A 20,812-nucleotide genomic window follows, 5' to 3' on the forward strand; every position below is an offset into this window, starting at 1 on the left:
CTTTCCCAATAGTGCAGTTTGAACATGCCTAACACAGGTTAATACATTCAACAAACAGAGAGAGAGAAAGTGATCATCACAAACATCTGGACTATTTTTGAATTTAGAGGCAGAGAACAGTTTTAATTTATTGCATTTATTAGTCACTCTGGTTAATTGGACATTGAAATTAAATGTATAATTGGCAGTTTGTTCTGCCTTGATCTCTGTGTTAGTGATTTTTATTTACCTCATTACAACACAAAGTGGTGGAGTAACTCAGCGGGACAGGCAGCATCTGTGGAGAACATGGATAGATGACGTTTCACAGAGTGCTGGAGTAACTCAGCGGGTCAGGCAGCATCTGTGGAGAACATGGATAGGTGACGTTTCACAGAGTGCTGGAGTAACTCAGTGGGTCAGGCAGCATCTGTGGAGAACATGGATAGGTGACGTTTCACAGAGTGCTGGAGTAACTCAGTGGGTCAGGCAGCATCTGTGGAGAACATGGATAGGTGACGTTTCACAGAGTGCTGGAGTAACTCAGTGGGTCAGGCAGCATCTGTGGAGAACATGGATAGGTGACGTTTCACAGAGTGCTGGAGTAACTCAGTGGGTCAGGCAGCATCTGTGGAGAACATGGATAGGTGACGTTTCACAGAGTGCTGGAGTAACTCAGTGGGTCAGGCAGCATCTGTGGAGAACATGGATAGGTGACGTTTCACAGAGTGCTGGAGTAACTCAGCGGGTCAGGCAGCATCTGTGGAGAACATGGATAGGAATTGACAGAGGAATTGCTGAATCTTTTTTGCAGAAGGAAAGATTGTTTGGATTTTCAGCAAAGGGCTTTATTTTATAATTAATGAGTCATTTGTGGTATTCTTATGGAAAGCTGTAAGCTCAATGTGTGATTCAGGTGACACCAGGTTTTGTTGGAGTTAATGCCATTTTTTATCACTGTGGTTGCAATCCGAATTGAGAATGTATAGAGAGTAATTATCAAGGTAATGTCTCTCAACATAGAAACATAGAAACATAGAAACATAGAAAATAGGTGCAGGAGGAGGCCATTTGGCCCTTCAAGCCAGCAGTTAATTAACCTACAAACCTGTACGTCTTTGGAGTGTGGGAGGGAACCGAAGATCTCGGAGAAAACCCACGCAGGTCACGGGGAGAACGTACAAACTCTGTACAGACAACACCCGTAGTCAGGATTGAACGCGGGACTCTGGCGCTGTAAGGCAGCAACTCTACCGCTGCGCCACCGTGCCGACCGATACGAGATCAAACCTCTCATGATCATATAATTTTTCGCAGAATTTACTTTTAAATTAAAAAAATTAAATGTTAAGAAAGATAAATTTAACAGCATGATTTTTTTTCCCATAACCACGCACCCAAGGTTATAGTGGCAATTTATACATTTGAGTTCTTCACCTGATTGTGTAAGCAAGAACATGTTCACTCTTAGTAATTCCTTTCTTCATCTCTGAGCCAAACCTCTAAATCAGAGCTTTGGTAATTGATGTGTTTAGCTCAAATGTATTATTTGGCATTTTAAAAAAATCTATAAACAAATTGCTAAGATTTTTCCTTTCAGTCCTTGGACGTGACACAAAAATGTTGCCATTGTGAGTTGCTCAGCAAATTAAAAGGGCAAGGGTTGAGATTTTCCTCCTCCAGCTCAATTAGTTAAGAATCTCAATGAAAAATCAGAAGGGTCGGGGTCACTTTGCAGTGCGGAGAGAGAGAGTAACCCTTCAATACTTGTTGGAACTGAGTAGTCTGAAGGCTCTTTCATACCTTTTAGCCTTTAAGTTTAGTTTAATCTAGAGATACAGCACGGAAACAGGCCCTTCGGCCCACCGGGTCCGCGCCGACCAGCGATCCCCGCACGGTAGCGCAGCGGTAGAGTTGCTGCTTTACAGCGAATGCAGCGCCGGAGACTCAGGTTCGATCCTGACTACGGGTGCTGTACTGTAAGGAGTTTGTACGTTCTCCCCGTGACCTGCGTGGGTTTTCTCCGAGATCTTCGGTTTCCTCCCACACTCCAAAGACGTACAGGTATGTAGGTTAATTGACTGGGTAAATGTAAAAACTGTCCCTAGTGGGTGTAGGATAGTGTTAATGTACGGGGATCGCTGGGCGGCGCGGACTTGGAGGGCCGAAAAGGCCTGTTTCCGGCTGTATATATATGATATGATATGATATGATATGATATGATATGATTAACACTTCCCCACACACACACACACTAGGGACAATTTACACTTATACCAAGCCAATTAACCTACAAACCTGTACGTCTTTGGAGTGTGGGAGGAATTTGGATAGAGCTCTAGGGGCTAGTGGAATCAAGGGTTATGGGGAGAAGGCAGGCATAGGTTACTGATTGTGGATGATCAGCCATGATCACAATGAATGGCGGTGCTGGATCGAAGGGCCAAATGGCCTCCTCCTGCACCTATTTTCTATGTTTCTATGAAACCGTAGCTCTCGGAGAAAAACCGGGGAGAACGTACAAACTCCGTACAGACAGCACCCGTAGTCGGGATTGAACCCGGGTCTCTGGCGGTGCAAACACTTTAAGGCAGCAACTCTACCGCTGCGCCACCGCGCCGCCCCATTACCCATTTATTAAAAATAAGGAAACCAAACATTAAAAATAAATGGGCGATGGAGTTCTGCTTTCCAGTGCCTTCCCTTTTATTTAACAGTCAACATTGATTTTAAGACTGTGCAGTGACCCATTGATGCAACTTGTTTTACAGATTCATTGTACACTGAGAGGAGTGGGGACGGGAGAATCACTCCACTACCTTCTGCACCCGTCCAGCAAGATATTGGCTTCGGCCGTCACCAGTGCGAGCTGGGCAGGAGGAGCTGCTTGCCTCACACGATGTACTGATGGTTGTGTGCCTAAGATACGCGCCACCTTCTACAGGACCTGTGTGTCTGACCACCTGGCTGGGGCTCTGCTGGAAGCAACGGCAGTCATCGCGACAAGGAACACACTACTGAGTCCTTCAGGGGTACCCGTGGGCAGAGCAATGCTTAAAGGTAAATGACTGCGGCCTTCAGACTGTCAAGGAAGACAGCAAAACCACCACATTGGGTGTTTAATGATGTACGGTCAGGAAATGTTTTCTGTAATACGTTTGAGCGTTTGACAGGACTGGGCCTGTACTCGCTGGAGTTTAGAAGGACGAGGGGGGAACAGGACCTCATTGAAACTTACCTAATAGTGAGCGGCTTGGATAGAGTGGATGGGGAGAGGATGTTTCCACTAGTGGGAGAGTCTTGGACTAGAGGTCGTAGCCTCAGAATTAAAGGACATTCCTTTAGGGAGGAGATGAGGAGGAATTTCTTTAGTCAGAGGGTGGTGAATCTGTGGAATTCTTTGCCACAGAAGGCTGTGGAGGCCAAGTCACTGCATACTTTTAAGGCAGAGAGAGATAGATTCTTGATTAGTACGGGTGTCAGAGGTTATGGGGAAAATGGGGTTGGGAGGGAGAGATAGATCAGCGACGATTAAATGGCGGGGTAGACTTGATGGGCCGAATGGCCTAATTCTGCCCCTATCACCTATCACCTTATGCCATGTTTTTGAAAAAGTTAATGACCGCATTTTAATTCACTGACAATCCCAAACAGTGAGACTTGAAAAAACGAAATCCTGGGATAAACTTTCCTGTAGAATGATTATTTTGTTTGCAAATTGAACAACTTATGTCTGGGGCATGAAGCCTCCCCATAATGTTCTTATCGGCTGTTTACATTTTCCTTCCTGCCATCAGTGAATTGGAGTGAAGAGTGATCCACCTTCAGTTTTGTCAAAGATCTAATGTGTCTGGTTTTGGTTGGGCATTAGAAGTGTTCAATGCTATTAATGAAATGACAGGGCGGTCACGGTGGCGCAGCGGTAGAGTTGCTGCCTTACAGCGAATGCAGCGCCGGAGACCCGGGTTCCATCCCGACTACCGGTGCTGTCTGTACGGAGTTTGTACGTTCTCCCCGTGACCTGCGTGGGTTTTCTCCGAGATCTTCGATTTCCTCCCACACTCCAAAGACGTGCAGGTGTGTAGGTTAATTGGCCTGGTAAATGTAAAAATTGTCCCTAGTGGGTGTAGTATAGTGTTAATGTGCGGGGGTCGCTGGTTGGCGCGGACCCGGTGGGCCGAAGGGCCTGTTTCCGCGCTGTATCTCTAAACTAAACTAAAAACAAAAACAGGAGGAATTCATTCTGACACATTTCTATTCCGTTTGTGAAGTTTCTATTATAGAATGGAAGTATCGATATCTTTATACTTTTGAGAAAACTGAGAGCAAAGCAGCCCAGAAAAGATGAGGATTGAAATCCGCTAAGTTTAGTTTAGTTTGGAGATACAGCGCAGAAACGGGCTCCTCAGCCCATCGAGTCGGCACCGACCAGCGATCCCCACACACTAACACTACCCGACACACTCTTGGGACAATTTAGTTTCACCGAAGCCAATTAACCTACAATACCTATTTGTCTTTGGAATGTGGGAGGAAACCGGAGCGGCTGGAGAAAACCCACGCAGTCCCTGGGAGAACGTACAAACTCCGTACAGACAGCAGCCGTAGTCGGGATCAAATCAGGGTCTCTGGCGCTGTAAGGCAGCAACTCTACCGCTGCGCCACCGTGCCACCTCTGTGGAGTTGTGAAGTCATGAATGGGAATAGTGAGGTATCTGAGGGATGCTTGGCTTCTGTCGAAGAATAATGAGGACAATCATAGTGACAAAATAATACGCAACAAGGTATGTTCCCTGGCAGTTATGGCCTGCTGCAAACCATTGACTTTGCTTTATACTGAATTCTTCGTACTTCGAAGCTATTATGGTGATATTTGTGGTTTTATACCAAAAAAAGGTGAAGTAGTAAGATAATAGGCCAATTCTAATATCAAGTACACATTTCTCTGGAAACTTCAGCAAATCAAGGTATTACCAGCTAGGAATAGCATCTGTGGAGGAAATGTTGTGTAGGGTTGCCAACTGTCCTGTATCAGCCGGGACATCCCGTATTTTGGGCTAAATTGATTTGTCCTGTACCCGTATTAAGACCGGGGGGTGCTGTAGGCCCAGACGCTGTAGGCCCGGACACTGTAGGCCCGGACACTGTAGGTCCCGACACAGTAGGCCCGGACACTGTAGGCCCGGACACTGTAGGCCTCGACGCTGTAGGTCCCGACACAGTAGGCCCGGACACTGTAGGCCTCGACGCTGTAGGTCCCGACACAGTAAGCCGGACACTGTAGGCCCGGACACTGTAGGCCCGGACTCTGTAGGCCCGGACTCTGTAGGCCCCGACGCTATAGGTTTCCGACATTTTAGCTCCAGACAATCTAGGCCCGGAGGCCCGTGCGCCGCCTAACGGAGGTTGCGTAGCAACCCGCATCCCGGCCCGGAAGGCCACAATTGCTGGAGCGGGAGCACGTGGCCGCGGGCGGGATGAGGTCACGTGGGGAGCGGGGTAGTGACGTCACCTTGTCCCGTATTTGGGAGTAAGATAGTTGGCACCCCTAATGTTGAGAAAAAACGTATTGAATATATCTATCTCCAAGGTGTACTTGGAATCGCATTGAAAGTATCTGATCCCTTACTGACTCTTAGAATCATAGCGTATAGAAAGAGGCTTTTCATCCAACTTGCCCAGGTCAACCAAGATGCCCCATCTACAATTGTCCCACCTGCCTACATTTGGCCCATACGCCTCTAAACCCTTCCTATCCATGTACCTGTCCAATTAACATTTGATGTTGTTATGGTATCTACCTCTACTACCAGCCAGTTTATGCCATATACCAACCACCCTCTGTATGGAAAAAAAAAACAGCCCCTCGGGTTCCTATAACATTTTGCCCCTCACTTTAAACCTATGTCCCCTGGTTCTTGATTCCCCTGCTCTGGATAAAAGACTGCATTTATCCTATCTATTCCCCTCATGATCTTGTACACCTCTAAAAGATCGCCCCTCATCCTCCTGCACTCCAAGGAATATAGTCCCAGCCTTCCTAACCTCTCCCTATACCTCAGGCCCTCAAGTCCTGGCAACCTCCTCGTAAATCTTCTCTGCCCTCTTTCCAGCTTAATACCATCCTTCCGAAAGCAGGGTGACAAAAAGTGAACACAATATTCCAAAGGCAGCCTCACCAAGGTCTTGTCCAACTGTAACATAACATCATAACTCAGTACCTTGACAGATGAAGGCCAATGTACTGAAAGTCTTCTTGACTACCCTATTTACCTGTGATGCCACTTTCAAAGAACTACACCGACCAGCCAAAACATTATGACCACCTGCCTAATATGCTGTTGGTCCTCCGTGTGCAGCCCCATACGCAGCAGGGTGCGATGCACTGTGTATTGTGACACATTCCTCCCGTGACCACCATTAACATTTTCTGTGACTTGTGCCACAGTCGACCTTCTGTCGGTTCGGACCAGACGGAATAGCCTTCGTTGCCCTCGCGCATCGATGAACCTTGGGCTCCCAACACCCTGTCGCCGGTTTGTGGTTTGTCCCTCCTCGGACCACTGTCGGTAGGTACTCACCACTGCTGACCGGGAGCACCCCACAAGCCTTGCCGTTTCAGAGATGCTCTGACCCAGTCGTCTGGCCATAACAATTTGGCCCTTGTCAAAGTCGCTCAGGTCTTTACTCCTGCCCATTTCTCCTGCATCCAACACATCAACTTCAAGAACTGACTGTTCACTTGCTGCCTAATATATCCCACCCCTTGACAGGTGCCATTGTAACACGATAATCAATGTTATTCACTTCACCTGTCGGTGGTCATAATGTTTTGGCTGATCGCTGTATGTACCTGCACTCCAGGATCTCTCTGCTCCACAACACTCCCCAGAGCCCTGTGAATATCCTGCCCTGGTTTGACTTCCCAAAATGCACTCATCTGCATTAAAACCCATCAACCATTCTTCAGCCCACTTGCCCAATAGATCAAGATCCAGCTGTAACCTCTGATAACCATCTTTGCTATCTACAATACCACCCACTTTAGTGTCATCTGTAAATTTACTAATCATGCCTTCTGCATTCTCATCCAAATTATTGACATAAACCACAAACAACAACGGGCCCAGCACTGAACCCTGAGGCCTCCTGTCTGAAATACAACCTTCCTCCATCACCCTCTGCTTCCTGGCATGAAGCCAATTTTCTATCCAATCGGCTAGTTCTTCCTGGATTCCATTCTTCCGGAGCAGCTTACCATGCAAAACCTTATCAAACTCTTTATCTTATTGACCTGAGATTTCAGCCATTTCACGAGGAAAGGAATAACATTTCATAATGCAGAGAATGTTCCGGCAGCATTGACTGTGTAGTTGGGACTGAGTTTTGGAGCACTTTTGCCAATTTTGCCAAGTTCCAATCAAAATGCCAGTAAGTGATTCTCGAGTTGGAAGGAACTGCAGATGCTGGTTTACACTGAAGATACAGTAGATACAAAAAGCTGGAGTAACTCAGTGGGTCAGGCAGCATCTCTGGAGAGAAGGAACAGGTGACGTTTCGGATCGAGACACTTCTTCAGACTGGAAGTCAGGGGAGAAGAAAACTAGAGATGTGGAAGGGTAAGGTGTGAAAATGACTAGATCAAAGCAGATGCTGGGCAAGGAGATGTAGAATGGTGCACTGTTGGCTGAGAGGAAGGTGACAATGAGGCACACAATTAGTAACATTAATCAGCACCGTGAAACTAGTCGGGCGGCACGGTGGCGCAGTGGTAAGAGTTGCTGCTTTACAGCGAATGCAGCGCCGGAGACTCAGGTTCGATCCTGACTATGGGTGCTGTCCGTACGGAGTTTGTACGTTCTCCCCGTGACCTGCGTGGGTTTTCTCCGAGATCTTCGGTTTCCTCACACACTCCAAAGACGTACAGGTATGTAGGTTAATTGGCTGGGCAAATGTAAAAATTGTCCCTAGTGGGTGTAGGATAGTGTTAATGTGCGGGGATCGCTGGTCGGCGCGGACCCGGTGGGCCGAAGGGCTTGTTTCTGCGCTGTATCTCTAAATCTAAAAAATCTAAAAATCTAAAAGAATCTAAACAAGGGTGGGGGACAGTATAAATATTGATTTCTATAACTTCAAGTGACCCTTGGTTTCCCTCTCTCTCATTTAAACAAAATATGTGAAGCTGACGAACCAGCCTAACCAGGTGAACCTTTGCCAATTCCCAGTGTAAAGCCACATTAAGACAAATTTGTGTGCTCTGATGGAAGATGCTGCTCTTAAATGCCAGGTACAGCAAGTTAGCAGAGAGGGCCACCGCAATAGGAGAAGTTAGCAAATCTGAAACTATTTCCATTAAGAATCTTGTTTACACACCTGGCCTGCTTGCACTGTGTAAGGACGTCCCTCGTTAGTTCCGTTTAATGTAGTTTAGTTTATAGATACAGCACGAAACAGGCCCCTCGGCCCACCGGGTCCGCGCCGACCAGCGATCCCCGCACATTAATACTATCCTACACACACTAGAGGACAATTTACACTGATACCAAGCTAATTAACCTACAAACTATGTATGTCTTTGGAGTGTGGGAGGAAACCGATGATCTCGGAGAAAACCCACGCAGGTCACGGGATGAACGTACAAACTCCGTACAGACAGCACCCGCGGTCGGGATGGAACCCGGGTCTCTGGCGCTGTAAGCGCTGTAAGGCAGCAACTCTACCGCTGCGCCACCGGTAAGGGTGGAAATTCACACAAGAGGCAAAATGGCGCATTAGCGATGGTTTCCCAGAGCCTTCAAGCGAGTGGGTTTAAGCTGTTTGATTCAAAATGACTATCATGGAATCTTTTTATTCACAGCCATAAGAACAACTAGACACCAAAAGAATATGAATGATTACTCAGAATACATTTAATTTAGCTACTTCAACATAAATAATTTTTCATGTTATATCTAAACCATGTGTTATTTTGCAGTGTTCCCTCCACAACCCAAAACTGTTGTTATGGTTGAACAATAGCAGTTTGTATTCACAAAATGCCTTTGGAATACTAGGAAGGTATCACAAAATGCTGGAGTAACTCAGCGGGTCAGGCAGCATCTAGCAGAGAGGGAATGGGTGACGTTTCGGTTCGAGACCCTTCCTCAGACTGAAGAACGGTCTCGTCCCAAAACGTCACCCATTCCCTCTCTCCTAGATGCTGCCTGACCTGCTGAGTTACTCCAGCATTTTGTGATACCTTCGATTTGTACCAGCATCTGCAGTTATTTTCCTACACAACTTGGAATACCAGGAAGTCTATTTGCCTTAGATTTGCATAATTGATGGGATCATAGTTAATTTGAACTGTAAATGCAATGCGTAATCTAAAAGGGATTTTTTTTTTAATGACTGCTGAAGACAGGATGTTATGTGGTTTTTATTTTGTTTTAAAGAGTTTCAAAATGCATGAGCAAATTCATCATTTTTTTACAGACAGTTTTTATGGGATAAATTCAATTTCTGTGTAAAGATAGTGTTTTGAGCTCCCCAGAGCATCTGTTAAGACAAATGCTGTGGCAATCGTGAATAGAAAATCTCGCCATGACCTGCTGCCTCTACTAATGTTGCATTCGGACAGTATCCAAGAATGACTACTTGAACGAGTAATCTGTTGATCCCACGCTTGTAAAGAGAACATGGGTCAGAGAGTCATCTGGACCCTACGGCAGACGTTCCATGCAAGCATCTCTGTACTGCCCATTGGGAACTGCTCTTTCAAATGCCTGTTCCCAGACTGACTCAGACATGCATTGAGAGTTTAGAGACGCAGCACGGAAACAGGCCCTTCGGCCCACAGGGTCCGTGCCGCCCAGTGATCCACGCACATTAACACTATCCTACACCCACTAGGGACAATTTTTACATTTACCAAGCCAATTAACCTACAAACCTGTACGTCTTTGGAGTGTGGGAGGAAACTGAAGGTCTCCGAGAAAATCCACGCAGGTCATGAGGAGAACGTACAAACTCCGTACAGACAGCACCCGTAGTCGGGATGGAACCCGGGTCTCCGGCGCTGCATTCGCTGTAAGGCAGCAACTCTACCGCTGCGCCACCGTGACCGCCCTCTGAGGTGGTTGAAAAATGCTGATGTTTACAAATAGCGTTTGTAACATCAAGGACCACTTACCTGATCTCCCAGTTGCTGAACACATTAACTCCCCATCCCATTGCCAAGCTGACCTTTCTGTCTTGGGCCTTCTCCATTGTCAGATTGAGACCCTACGCAAATTAGAGGAACAGCACCTCGCATTTTGCTTGGGCATCTTACAGCCCAGAGATGTGGATATTGACTTCTCTAACTTCAGGTAGCCCTTGTTTTCCCTCTCTCTCCATCCCTCCCCCTTCCTAGTCCTCCCACCAGTCTGACTGCCTCCCTGGTTAAATGTTATCTCTCTGTATGCCTCGTTGTCAGCTTCTCCTAGCTAACAATGATCTAGTCTACATTTTCCTTGATTCACATCCCCTTTGATGTCTCGTTTACACACATTATACTTCCTTATCTCTGTGTCTCACTCTCCCCTGATGCTGGTACAAATCGAAGGTATTTATTCACAAAATGCTGGAGTAACTCAGCAGGTCAGGCAGCATCTCAGGAGAGAAGGAATGGGTGACGTTTCAGGTCGAGACCCTTCTTCAGCATTTTGTGTCTATCTTCGACCACTTTCGATCTTTCTTGCTCTCCCTGTTTCTCGTTACTGCACCATGGGAATCACAGGTGAAGGTTGCAACATGTTATTTAAGAGGACGCGAGCCTGCATGCTTATCTAAATTACTCTAAGGCTAGGCTCCACTGCCCACAAATGCCAATGGAATATAAACTGTGGGGCATTATATATATACCACTAAAGGATAATGCAACCTGATAACTCACACCAGTGTTGTACTAGCCCCCATCTGATAATCTGTAGAATACATTTGAATAGAGTCTAAGACCAGATGCCACAGCCTCAAAATTAAAGGAAGCTCCTTTCGGAAGGATATGAGGAGGAATTTCTCTAGTCAGAGGGCGGTGAATCTGTGGAATTCATTGCCACAGAAGGCCGTGGAGGCCAAGACAATGGGGAGATTGATAGATTCTTGATTAATACGGGTGTCAGAGGTTATGGGGAGAATGCAGGAGAATGGGGTTGGGAGGGAGAAAGAGATCAGCCATGATTGAATGGTGGAGTGGACGATGGGCCAAATAGCCCAATTCTGCTTCTATCACCTATGAATGCTCATGAACATGATTTCTCTATGCGCAGAATTAACGAAAGGTATTTCCTCTGTGACTTTGCTTTTGAAAAGAGTTCACAAAGTGGAGATGACTGAGAAAGAATCCTGGATGTGGATAGAAAGTGGAGGTGATTGGTGTTGTGAATGATTGTGGAGGATGATTGTGGGAGGGGGTGGGGTGGCAGAGGGGTGAGGTGGGAGGGGAATGATGTGATGGGAAAGTCAGGAAGATGTCCCATGTTGAAGCAACGACCAAGAAAGCACACCAATCCCTCTCTACTTCCTCAGAAGGCTTAGGAAGTCTGGCATGTCGCCGGCAACTCTCACCCCATAGAAAGCATTCTTTCAGGATGCATCACAGCTTGGTTTGGGAACGGCTCCATCCAAGGCCGCAAGAAATAGTAGCAAATTATGGACGCAGCTCGGACCATCGCACAAACCAACCTCCCATCCATTGACTCCATTTACACCTCACGCTGCCTCGGCAAGGCCAGCAGCATAATCAAGGACCAGTCGCACCCCGGCCACTCCCTCTTCTCCCCAGCCAAAATTTATGGAAGTCTGGAAACTCACAGCTCCAGATTTAGGAACAGTTTATTCCCACCTCTGAACCATCCTACCACAACCAGATTCTACCTCATTGGTGACCCTCAGACTATCCTTGATCGGACTTTGATGGCTTTACCTCACACTAAACGTTATTCCCTTATCATGTATCTATACTCTGTACTCTGTAAAGGGCTCGATTGTAACCGTGTATTATCTTTCTGCTGACTGGTTAGCACGCAACACACAGCTTTTCACTGTACCTCGGTACACGTGACAATAAACTAAAGGGAAACTGATTGGGGAAGAATTGGTGAGAAGATCGTGGTGAGTCTTGGCACTCTGGCAGAGGGTCGATCATTGACCATGATAACCTACAGAACACACCTGTGTGTGGACGATGGGCACTTTGGATTCACCAGAGGTGAGGGAAGTAAGATTGAGCCATTTAGCTGATTTTTTTAGTTCAGTTTAGAGATACAGCGCGGAAACAGGCCCTTCGACCCACTAAGTCCGCACCAACCAGCGATCCCTGCACACTAACACTAGGGACAATTTGTACATTTACACCAAGCCAATTAACCTACAAACCTGTACGTCTTTGGAGTGTGGGAGGAAACCGAAGATCTTGGAGAAAACCCACGCAGGTCACGGGGAGAACGTACAAACTCCGTACAGACAGCACCCATAGTAGGGATCGAACCAGAATCGGGTCTCTGACGCTGTAAGGCAGTAGCTCTACCGCTGCTCCACCGTGCAGCCCTAGAAACATAGAAAATAGGTGCAGGAGGAGGCCATTCGGCCCTTCGAGCCAGCACCACCATTCAATGTGGTCACGGCAGATCATTCTCAATCAATACCCCATTCCTGCCTTCTCCCCATACCCCCTGACTCTGATATCCTTAAGAGCTCTATCTAGCTCGCTCTTGAATGCATTCAGAGAATTGGCCTCCACTGCCTTCTGAGGCAGTGAATTCCACAGATTTACAACTCTCTGACTGAAAAAGTTTTTCCTCATCTCCGTTCTAAATGACCTACCCCTTATTCTTAAACTGTGGCCCCTGGTTCTGGACTCCCCCAACATTGGGAACATGCTTCCTGCCTCTAACGTGTCCAACCCCTTAATAATCTTATACGTTTCGATAAGATCCCCTCTCATCCTTCTAAATTCCAGTGTATACAAGCCGAGCTTGTTGTGTCTACCTTCGATTTAAACCAGCGTCAGCAGTGTTTTTCCTTCACCTAATCTACCCAATCTCACTTGATAACCCTTACCCTCCAAGCCTGGTAACATCCTCGTGAATCTTGTATGCACTGTCTTTAGCTCAATCACTTCCTCCTTATCCCTGCGCACATAATAATCTAAGCACTTTGTCCAACTTTAACATGATGTTCCATCTCTTCTATTGAGTGCCTTGGCTCATGAGGGCAGGCATGCCATACTACTTCCTCACCACTGTGTTTCCTTTTGCCAGAACTATGTACCTGTATCCCCAGACCTCTGTTCAACAGCACTCCACGGAGTCTAGACATTCACTGTTTATATCCTGCCTCTGGTTTTAGTTTAGTTTAGTTTAGAGATACAGTGTGGAAACAGGCCCTTCGGACCACCGAGTCCGCGCTGACCAGCGATCCCCGCACATTAACACTATCCTACACCCACTAGGGACAATTTTTACATTTACCAAGCCAATTAACCTACAAACCTGTACGTCTTTGGAGTGTGGGAGGAAACCGAAGATCTCGGAGAAAACCCACGCAGGTCATGGGGAGAACGTACAAACTCCGTACAGACGGCACCCGTAGTCGGGATGGAACCCGGATCTCCGGCGCGGCATTCGCTGTAAGGCAGCAACTCTACCGCTGCGCCACCGTGACCGCCCTATTAACTTCCCAATATGTATAACTCTGCACTTGTTTGAGTTAAATGCCATCAGCCATTCCCTTACCCACTTAAGGTAGACACAAAATGCTGGAGTAACTCAGCGGGACAGGCAGCATCTCTGGAGAGAAGGAACGGGTGACGTTTCAGGTCGAGACCCTTACCCACTTTCCCCAGTTGATTTCCATTCTGTTGTAACCTCAGACAACCTTGTTCACTGTCCAGTAGATTAATTACGAGAACCCTCCTCTATATCTTCCTTGGCTGAATGTAATGGTTTGAGCATCTCAAAAAGCCTAATACAATCACAAATGTGCACTGACAGGCTGCAGCCTTAGCCTCTGTCGTGCTGGCACAGTTTACAAGCAGACTGAATATTTTCAGTTCATGGCAGAATGTTATTGTGCTCTCATCCACACAGCAGTCAATCGGGGCTCGTGTTGTTTTGCAACCTGCTTCAAGATTCTTTTTAAATTGGTTGAAATTCTCCTTTGTAATCATGAGGTTCTCCTGCACTGAATCACACTGTAATATCATAGCAGCACACTGAACTGCAGTATTTCTGAAAGATTCAATAAATATTAAAAATGATGGCTCATAAACTTACAATTTCCAAAGATGCTGCTTTCAAATGTTCTTCTTTTCCATCATGTGTAGATAAGATTCAGGCGTTTTAGGACCCTGACTTATTCTTTGCATGTGTGACCTTGAATATGAAAGACTGCCAAGTCGCGTTTTCTCCTTATAAAAAGGTGTGCTGCATGACAGGTTTGCTGGCAGTGTGTATTGATTAATTTTTATATCCATTTGTTCTCATCTGCACTATGAAGATAATTGATTGTGTTTCCAGCATGCACCAGAGGCTTCACGTGCAGCTGTCCACAGTTAACTGCTAAAGGAGAAGTTCAACAGCAAATGTTATGACCATTTATTGTGGTAAAGTGTGCTTAATGTAGTTTAGTTTAGTTTAGAGATACAGCGCGGAAACAGGCCCTTCGGCCCACCGGGTCCGCACTGACCAGCGATCCCTGCACATTAACACCATCCTACACACACTAGGGACAATTTTACATTTACCAAGCCAATTAACCTACAAACCTGTACACCTTTGGAGTGTGGGAGGAAGCCGAAGATCTCGGAGAAAACCCACGCAGGTCCTGGGGAGAACGTACAAACTCCGTACAGACAGCACCCGTAGTCGGGATGGAACCCGGGTCTCCGGTGCTGCATTCGCTGTAAGGCAGCAACTCTACCGCTGCGCCACCGTGCTTCAAGGGCAATATATTAACATAGACGTAGAAAATAGGTGCAGGAGGAGGCCATTTGGCTCTTCGAGCCAGTACTGCCATTCATTGTGATCATGGCTGATGCTTGTTTATTTTACATTCAAAGCTAATGGGATGGATTGGTGCTCAGAGATGTCGTAGGATGGAACTGCAGATGCTGGTTTAAACCGATGATGGACACAAAATGCTGTTTATCTTGTTTACCCCATCACTATGTACTGGAGTAACTCAGCAGGTCAGGGAGCATCTTTGGAAGACATGGATAGGTGACCTTTCTTCAGACTCCAGCACTTTGTGTTTATTTCTTTGTACTCCCTGAATCTGCCATCTTGAGATGATGTGAAACTGAAGTGTAAAAGTGCAAATGTACACACTCTGAGCCTAGGTGATTGTAAAGTGCCTTTAGACATGACAGTAAATCCAGAGAGGAGAGCGAGTGGTTTGGGGCATCATATGGTCTCATCTTGCTTCTACCTTTAAGAATAAGGGGTAGGACATTTAGAACTGAGATGAGGAAAAACCTTTTCACCCAGAGAGTTGTGAATTTGTGGAATTCTCTGCCACAGAAGGCAGTGGAGGCCAAATCACTGGATGAATTTAAAAGAGAGTTAGATAGAGCTCTAGGGGCTAGTGGAATCAAGGGATATGGGGAGAAGGCAGGCACGGGTTACTGAATGTGGATGATCAGCCATGATCACAATGAATGGCAGTGCTGGCTCGAAGGGCCAAATGGCCTCCTCCTGCACCTATTTCCTATGTTTCTATATTTTCTAATGATGTGCAGGTCGGGCACATATCCAGGTGGATCTGAGCAAGTTTCACATGCGTTTTTGAATGATATAGACGCCCACATGAACTGCAGAGTTACATATTGGGATGATGAACTTCTTTGATAATTAAAAAGGTAATAACTAACAGCAACTAATATTCCATAATTAGAGAATTGGGTCTAACTGTCAAATGCCGGTGGATCTAAAAGGAATTTTAGCAGGTGAAGTGTCGATAGGTTGAGGCTTTTAGTATATTGATTGTCAAGTGTGGTCCATGTGAACGTACTGAATGACAGATGGTGCTACATCTGACTACAACATTGTGGCCATGAACTCCATGGGAAATTTGCTCTTGTCGGAGACCTGGCACATCGTTTCACTTGGGGTTGTCATGCTGTGAAAAATCAAACAAAGAGAGGTATTTTCATTAATTATTTTCATGTTTTATTAATATTTTCATTTTCATTATATCTACTGTTTTGTTATCTTTTAAATCACTTTTATGAAAAAAAACATTCACTTTTCAACGAATATCTAAAATAATATTTAAAACATCCCTCTCAGTTTTGAAATCTTGGAATCTGGAGTATGCAAGATTTTATTTTTGTATCCAGTCCAAGTTAAAGAAACAATATTAGGGGACTGTATGCGATGATTTGGGGGCAACAGATGTCAGTCAATGAAATTTGGCATAACCTATTTTGTTTTACATTGTTCTCATTAGTGATAGGAGCAGAATTAGGCCATTCGGCCCATTGAGTCTACTCTACCATTCAATCATGGCTGATCTATCTCTCCCTCCTAACCCCATTCTCCTGCCTTCTCCCTATAACCCCTGACACCCGTACTAATCGAGAATCTATCAATCTTTGCCTTATAAATATCCACTGATGGCCTCCACAGCCTTCTGTGGCAATGAATTCCACAGATTCACCACCCTCTGACTAAAGAAATTTCTCCTCATCTCCTTCCTAAAGAAACGTCCTTTAATTCTGAGGCTGCGACCTCTGGTTCTAGACTCTCCCACTAGTGGAAACATCCTCTCAACATCCACTCTATCCAGGCCTTTCACTATTCGGTAAGTTTAATGAGGTCCCCCCTCATCCTTCTAAACGCTGGTGAGTACAGGCCCAGTGCCGTCAAACGCACATCATATGTTAACCCACTCATTCCTGGGATCGTTCTTGTAAACCTCCTCTGGGCCCTCTCCAGAGCCAGCACATCCTTCCTCAGATATGGGGCCCAAAACTGCTCACAATACTCCAAATGGAGTCTGACCAGCGCCTTATAAACCCTCAGCATTACATCCCCATTTTTCTATTCTAGTCCTCTTGAAATAAATGCTAGCATTGCATTTGCCTTCCGATTCGACTTGCAAATTACTTTCTGGATTCTCTCCCCATTTAGAAAATAGTCTGTACTCTTTGTAATCAGATGACCATCGTGGCAAGCTACTCCATAGTGTGTTACCAACATTCATAAGCATAACGTTTTACCACTTCTGACTTGTAATAAGTACTGAAACATTCATAGTGAGACTTGTTCTATGTGGCGTTTAAGGAGAGGGGATGCTAAGTTCTCTTGAGGACTTGCAGATGTCCAGGACAAATGGAATTGCCGATGAACAGTAAAGTGAAGTACAGAGGGTGGTGGGTGTATGGAACGAGCTGCCGGAGGGGGTAGTTGAGGCTGGGACTATCCCATCGTTTAAGAAACAGTTGGACAGGTACATGGATAGATCAGGTTTGGAGGGTTATGGACCAAGTGCAGGCAATAGACAATAGACAATAGGTGCAGGAGGAGGCCATTCGGCCCTTTGAGCCAGCACCGCCATTCAATGTGATCATGGCTGATCATTCTCAATCAGTACCCCGTTCCTGCCTTCTCCCCATACCCCCTGACTCCGCTATCCTTAAGAGCTCTATCTAGCTCTCTTGAATGCATCCAGAGAATTGGCCTCCACTGCCTTCTGAGGCAGAGAATTCCACAGATTTACAACTCTCTGACTGAAAAAGTTTTTCCTCATCTCAGTTCCTCACGACATTATTGGCCGGTGTGGGCGAGTTGGGCCGAAGGGCCTGTTTCCACACTGTATCACTCTATGACTCTATGAAGGGCCTGTTTCCACACTGTATCACTCTATGACTCTAATAATAAGGGGTAGGCCATTTAGAACGGAGATGAAGAAGAACTTTTTCAGTCAGAGAGTGGTGAAGGTGTGGAATTCTCTGCCTCAGAAGGCAGTGGAGGCCAGTTCGTTGGATGCTTTCAAGAGAGAGCTGGATAGAGCTCTTAAGGATGGCGGAGTGAGGGGGTATGGGGAGAAGGCAGGAACGGGGTACTGATTGAGAGTGATCAGCCATGATCGCATTGAATGGCGGTGCTGGCTCGAAGGGCTGAATGGCCTACTCCTGCACCTATTGTCTATTGTCTATTGTCTATGAAGGGCCTGTTTCCACACTGTATCACTCTATGACTCTATGAAGGGCCTGTTTCCACACTGTATCACTCTATGACTCTACTGCATGGTAGTGCACATTAATTGATTCTTCTTTCTCTTATTCAGTGCCAAGTACTCCTCGATTTGATATAACAAGGGTTAACGAAAGGGTACCATTTTTGTTCAACTTTATCCTTTCAATTATAACTTTGAAAATGAACTCCCTTCTGCACCAGTATGAATTGTAGGCTAATGATTCCTAACTAGGTTGAAAATCCCCAAACTAATTTCATGCAGAATACCTAAAGGCAAAGGAAAGAAGATATTTCTGCCACATTTTAACAGAAAGTTCACTGGATTGAGTTTGAGTTGAGTATAGTTTATTGTCACGTGTACCGAGGTACAGTGAAAACCTTTTGTTGCGTGCTAACCAGTCAGCAGAAAGGCAATATGTGATTACAATCAGGCTCTTCACAGTGTACAGATACACGATAAGGGAATAACATGAATAACGTTTAGTGCAAGATAAAGCCAGTAAAGTCCAATAGACAATTGACAATAGACAATAGGTGCAGGAGTAGGCCATTCGGCCCTTCGAGCCAGCACCACCATTCAATGTAATCATGGCTGGTCATTCTCAATCAGTACCCCGTTCCTGCCTTCTCCCCATACCCCCTGACTCCGCTATCCTTAAGAGCTCTATCTAGCTCTCTCTTGAATGCATTCAGAGAATTGGCCTCCACTGCCTTCTGAGGTGGAGAATTCCACAGATTTACAACTCTCTGACTGAAAAAGTTTTTCCTCATCTCCGTTCTAAATGGCCTACCCCTTATTCTTAAACTGTGGCCCCTGGTTCTGGACTCCCCCAACATTGGGAACATGTTTTGTTTTTTTTTGTTTTTTTTTTTCATTTCATATATACAGCGCGGAAACAGGCCTTTTCGGCCCACCAAGTCCGCGCCGCCCAGCGATCCCCGCACACTAACACTATCCTACACACACTAGGGACAATTTTTACATTTACCCAGCCAATTAACCTACATACCTGTACGTCTTTGGAGTGTGGGAGGAAACCGAAGATCTCGGAGAAAACCCACTGCAGGTCACGGGGAGAACGTACAAACTCCTTACAGTACAGCACCCGTAGTCAGGATCGAACCTGAGTCTCCGGTGCTGCATTCGCTGTAAAGCAGCAACTCTACCGCTGCGCTACCGTGCCGCCCGTTTCCTGCCTCTAATGTGTCCAACCCCTTAATAATCTTATATGTTTCGATAAGATCCCCTCTCATCCTTCTAAATCCAATCAAAGATCGTCCGAGGCTCTCCAATGAGGTAGATAGTAGTTCAGCACTGCTCTCTGGTTGTGGTAGGATGGTTCAGTTGCCTGATAACAGCTGGGAAGAAACTGTCCCTGAATCTGGAGGTGTGCGTTTTCACACTTCTATACCTTTTGCCCGATGGAGGAGGGGAGAAGAGGGAGTGGCCAGGGTGTGACTCGTCCTTGATTATGCTGCTGGCCTTGCTGAGGCAGCGTGTGGTATAAATGGAGTCAATGGATGGGAGGTTGGTTTGTGTGATGGTCTGGGCTGTGACCACAATTCTCTGCGGTTTCTTGCGGTTTTGGATGGAGCTGTAGAAGTCGGTGAGAGTTGTTGGGGACATGCCGAACTTCCTAAGCCTTCTAAGGAAGTAGAGGCGTTGGTGTGCTTTCTTGGCCATTGGCTCAATATGGGTGGTCCAGGACAAGTTGTTGGTGATATTGACTCTTGGGAATTTGAAGTTTCCAACTATCTCTACTTCGGCGCCGTCAATGCAGACTGGGGCATGTCTGCTTCACTTCCTGTAGTCCATCACTATCTCCTTTGTCTTGCTGACATTGAGGGAAAGGTTGTTGTGTGGACACCAGGACACGAGGTTCTCCATCTCCTTCCTGTATTCCGTCTCATCATTATTTGATATCCGGCCCACAGTGGTGGTGTCGTCTGCAAATTTGTAAATGGAATTAGATTTGTACATGTCTGCACAGTCGTGGTTTACTGCATGGGTTATTATAATCATGTAGCATGTGGTCATGTATTATGACTCATGGCCATTGCAACTATTTGCCGCATAACACATAATACTATTCTTGGGAGATGCACTTTTGGCTGCACAATGCTTGATGCCCCCTGAGGCACAGTGCCAGAGTATCACTGTTGATGTGACTTGAGAGTAGGGTTGTCAACTATCCCTTATTAGCTGGGACATCCCGCATTTTGGGCTAAATTGGTTTGTCCCGTACGGGACCGCCCTTGTCCCGTATTCGGCCCTTGGGACAGTATAGGCTAACGGACTGTGTTCGGGGAGCGGGGCCGAGTGTGTTCGCCTAATGCAGGTTGCATAGCACTTGGTCCCGTTCCACGAACATACTCCGTTAGCCTACACTGTCCCAGCCTACAGCGGCACGTGGCAGCTGGCTGGGTGAGGTCACATGGGGCGCAGGGTGGTGACGTCACCTTGTCCTGTATTTGGGAGTGAGATAGTTGGCAATCCTATTTGAGAGGCAACTGTTTAGGAATCTATGGAAAATCTTTTTCCCCTTGCTTTACTTTCTTGGCAAGGCACAATGACTGCAAGAGACGCCAAATGGAGAAGTAGGTGGGGATAAATG

The 20,812-nt window shown here is 46.1% G+C and overlaps 1 protein-coding gene across 3 annotated transcripts in view; it reads left to right on the forward strand.

Annotated features, from left to right (window-relative positions):
- The window catches only part of plce1 (phospholipase C, epsilon 1), a 428,705-nt gene that overhangs the window by 213,153 nt on the left and 194,740 nt on the right, over window positions 1-20,812 (forward strand). For all 3 annotated transcript variants that reach the window (XM_078413731.1, XM_078413732.1, XM_078413733.1), the window contains exon 3: window positions 2,751-3,039. In XM_078413731.1, the coding sequence (XP_078269857.1) occupies window positions 2,751-3,039 (289 nt within the window). The remainder of the gene's footprint in view (window positions 1-2,750; window positions 3,040-20,812) is intronic.

Source organism: Rhinoraja longicauda, chromosome 16 (genome assembly GCF_053455715.1).
Source record: "Rhinoraja longicauda isolate Sanriku21f chromosome 16, sRhiLon1.1, whole genome shotgun sequence".
NCBI classification, from domain to species: domain Eukaryota; kingdom Metazoa; phylum Chordata; class Chondrichthyes; order Rajiformes; family Arhynchobatidae; genus Rhinoraja; species Rhinoraja longicauda.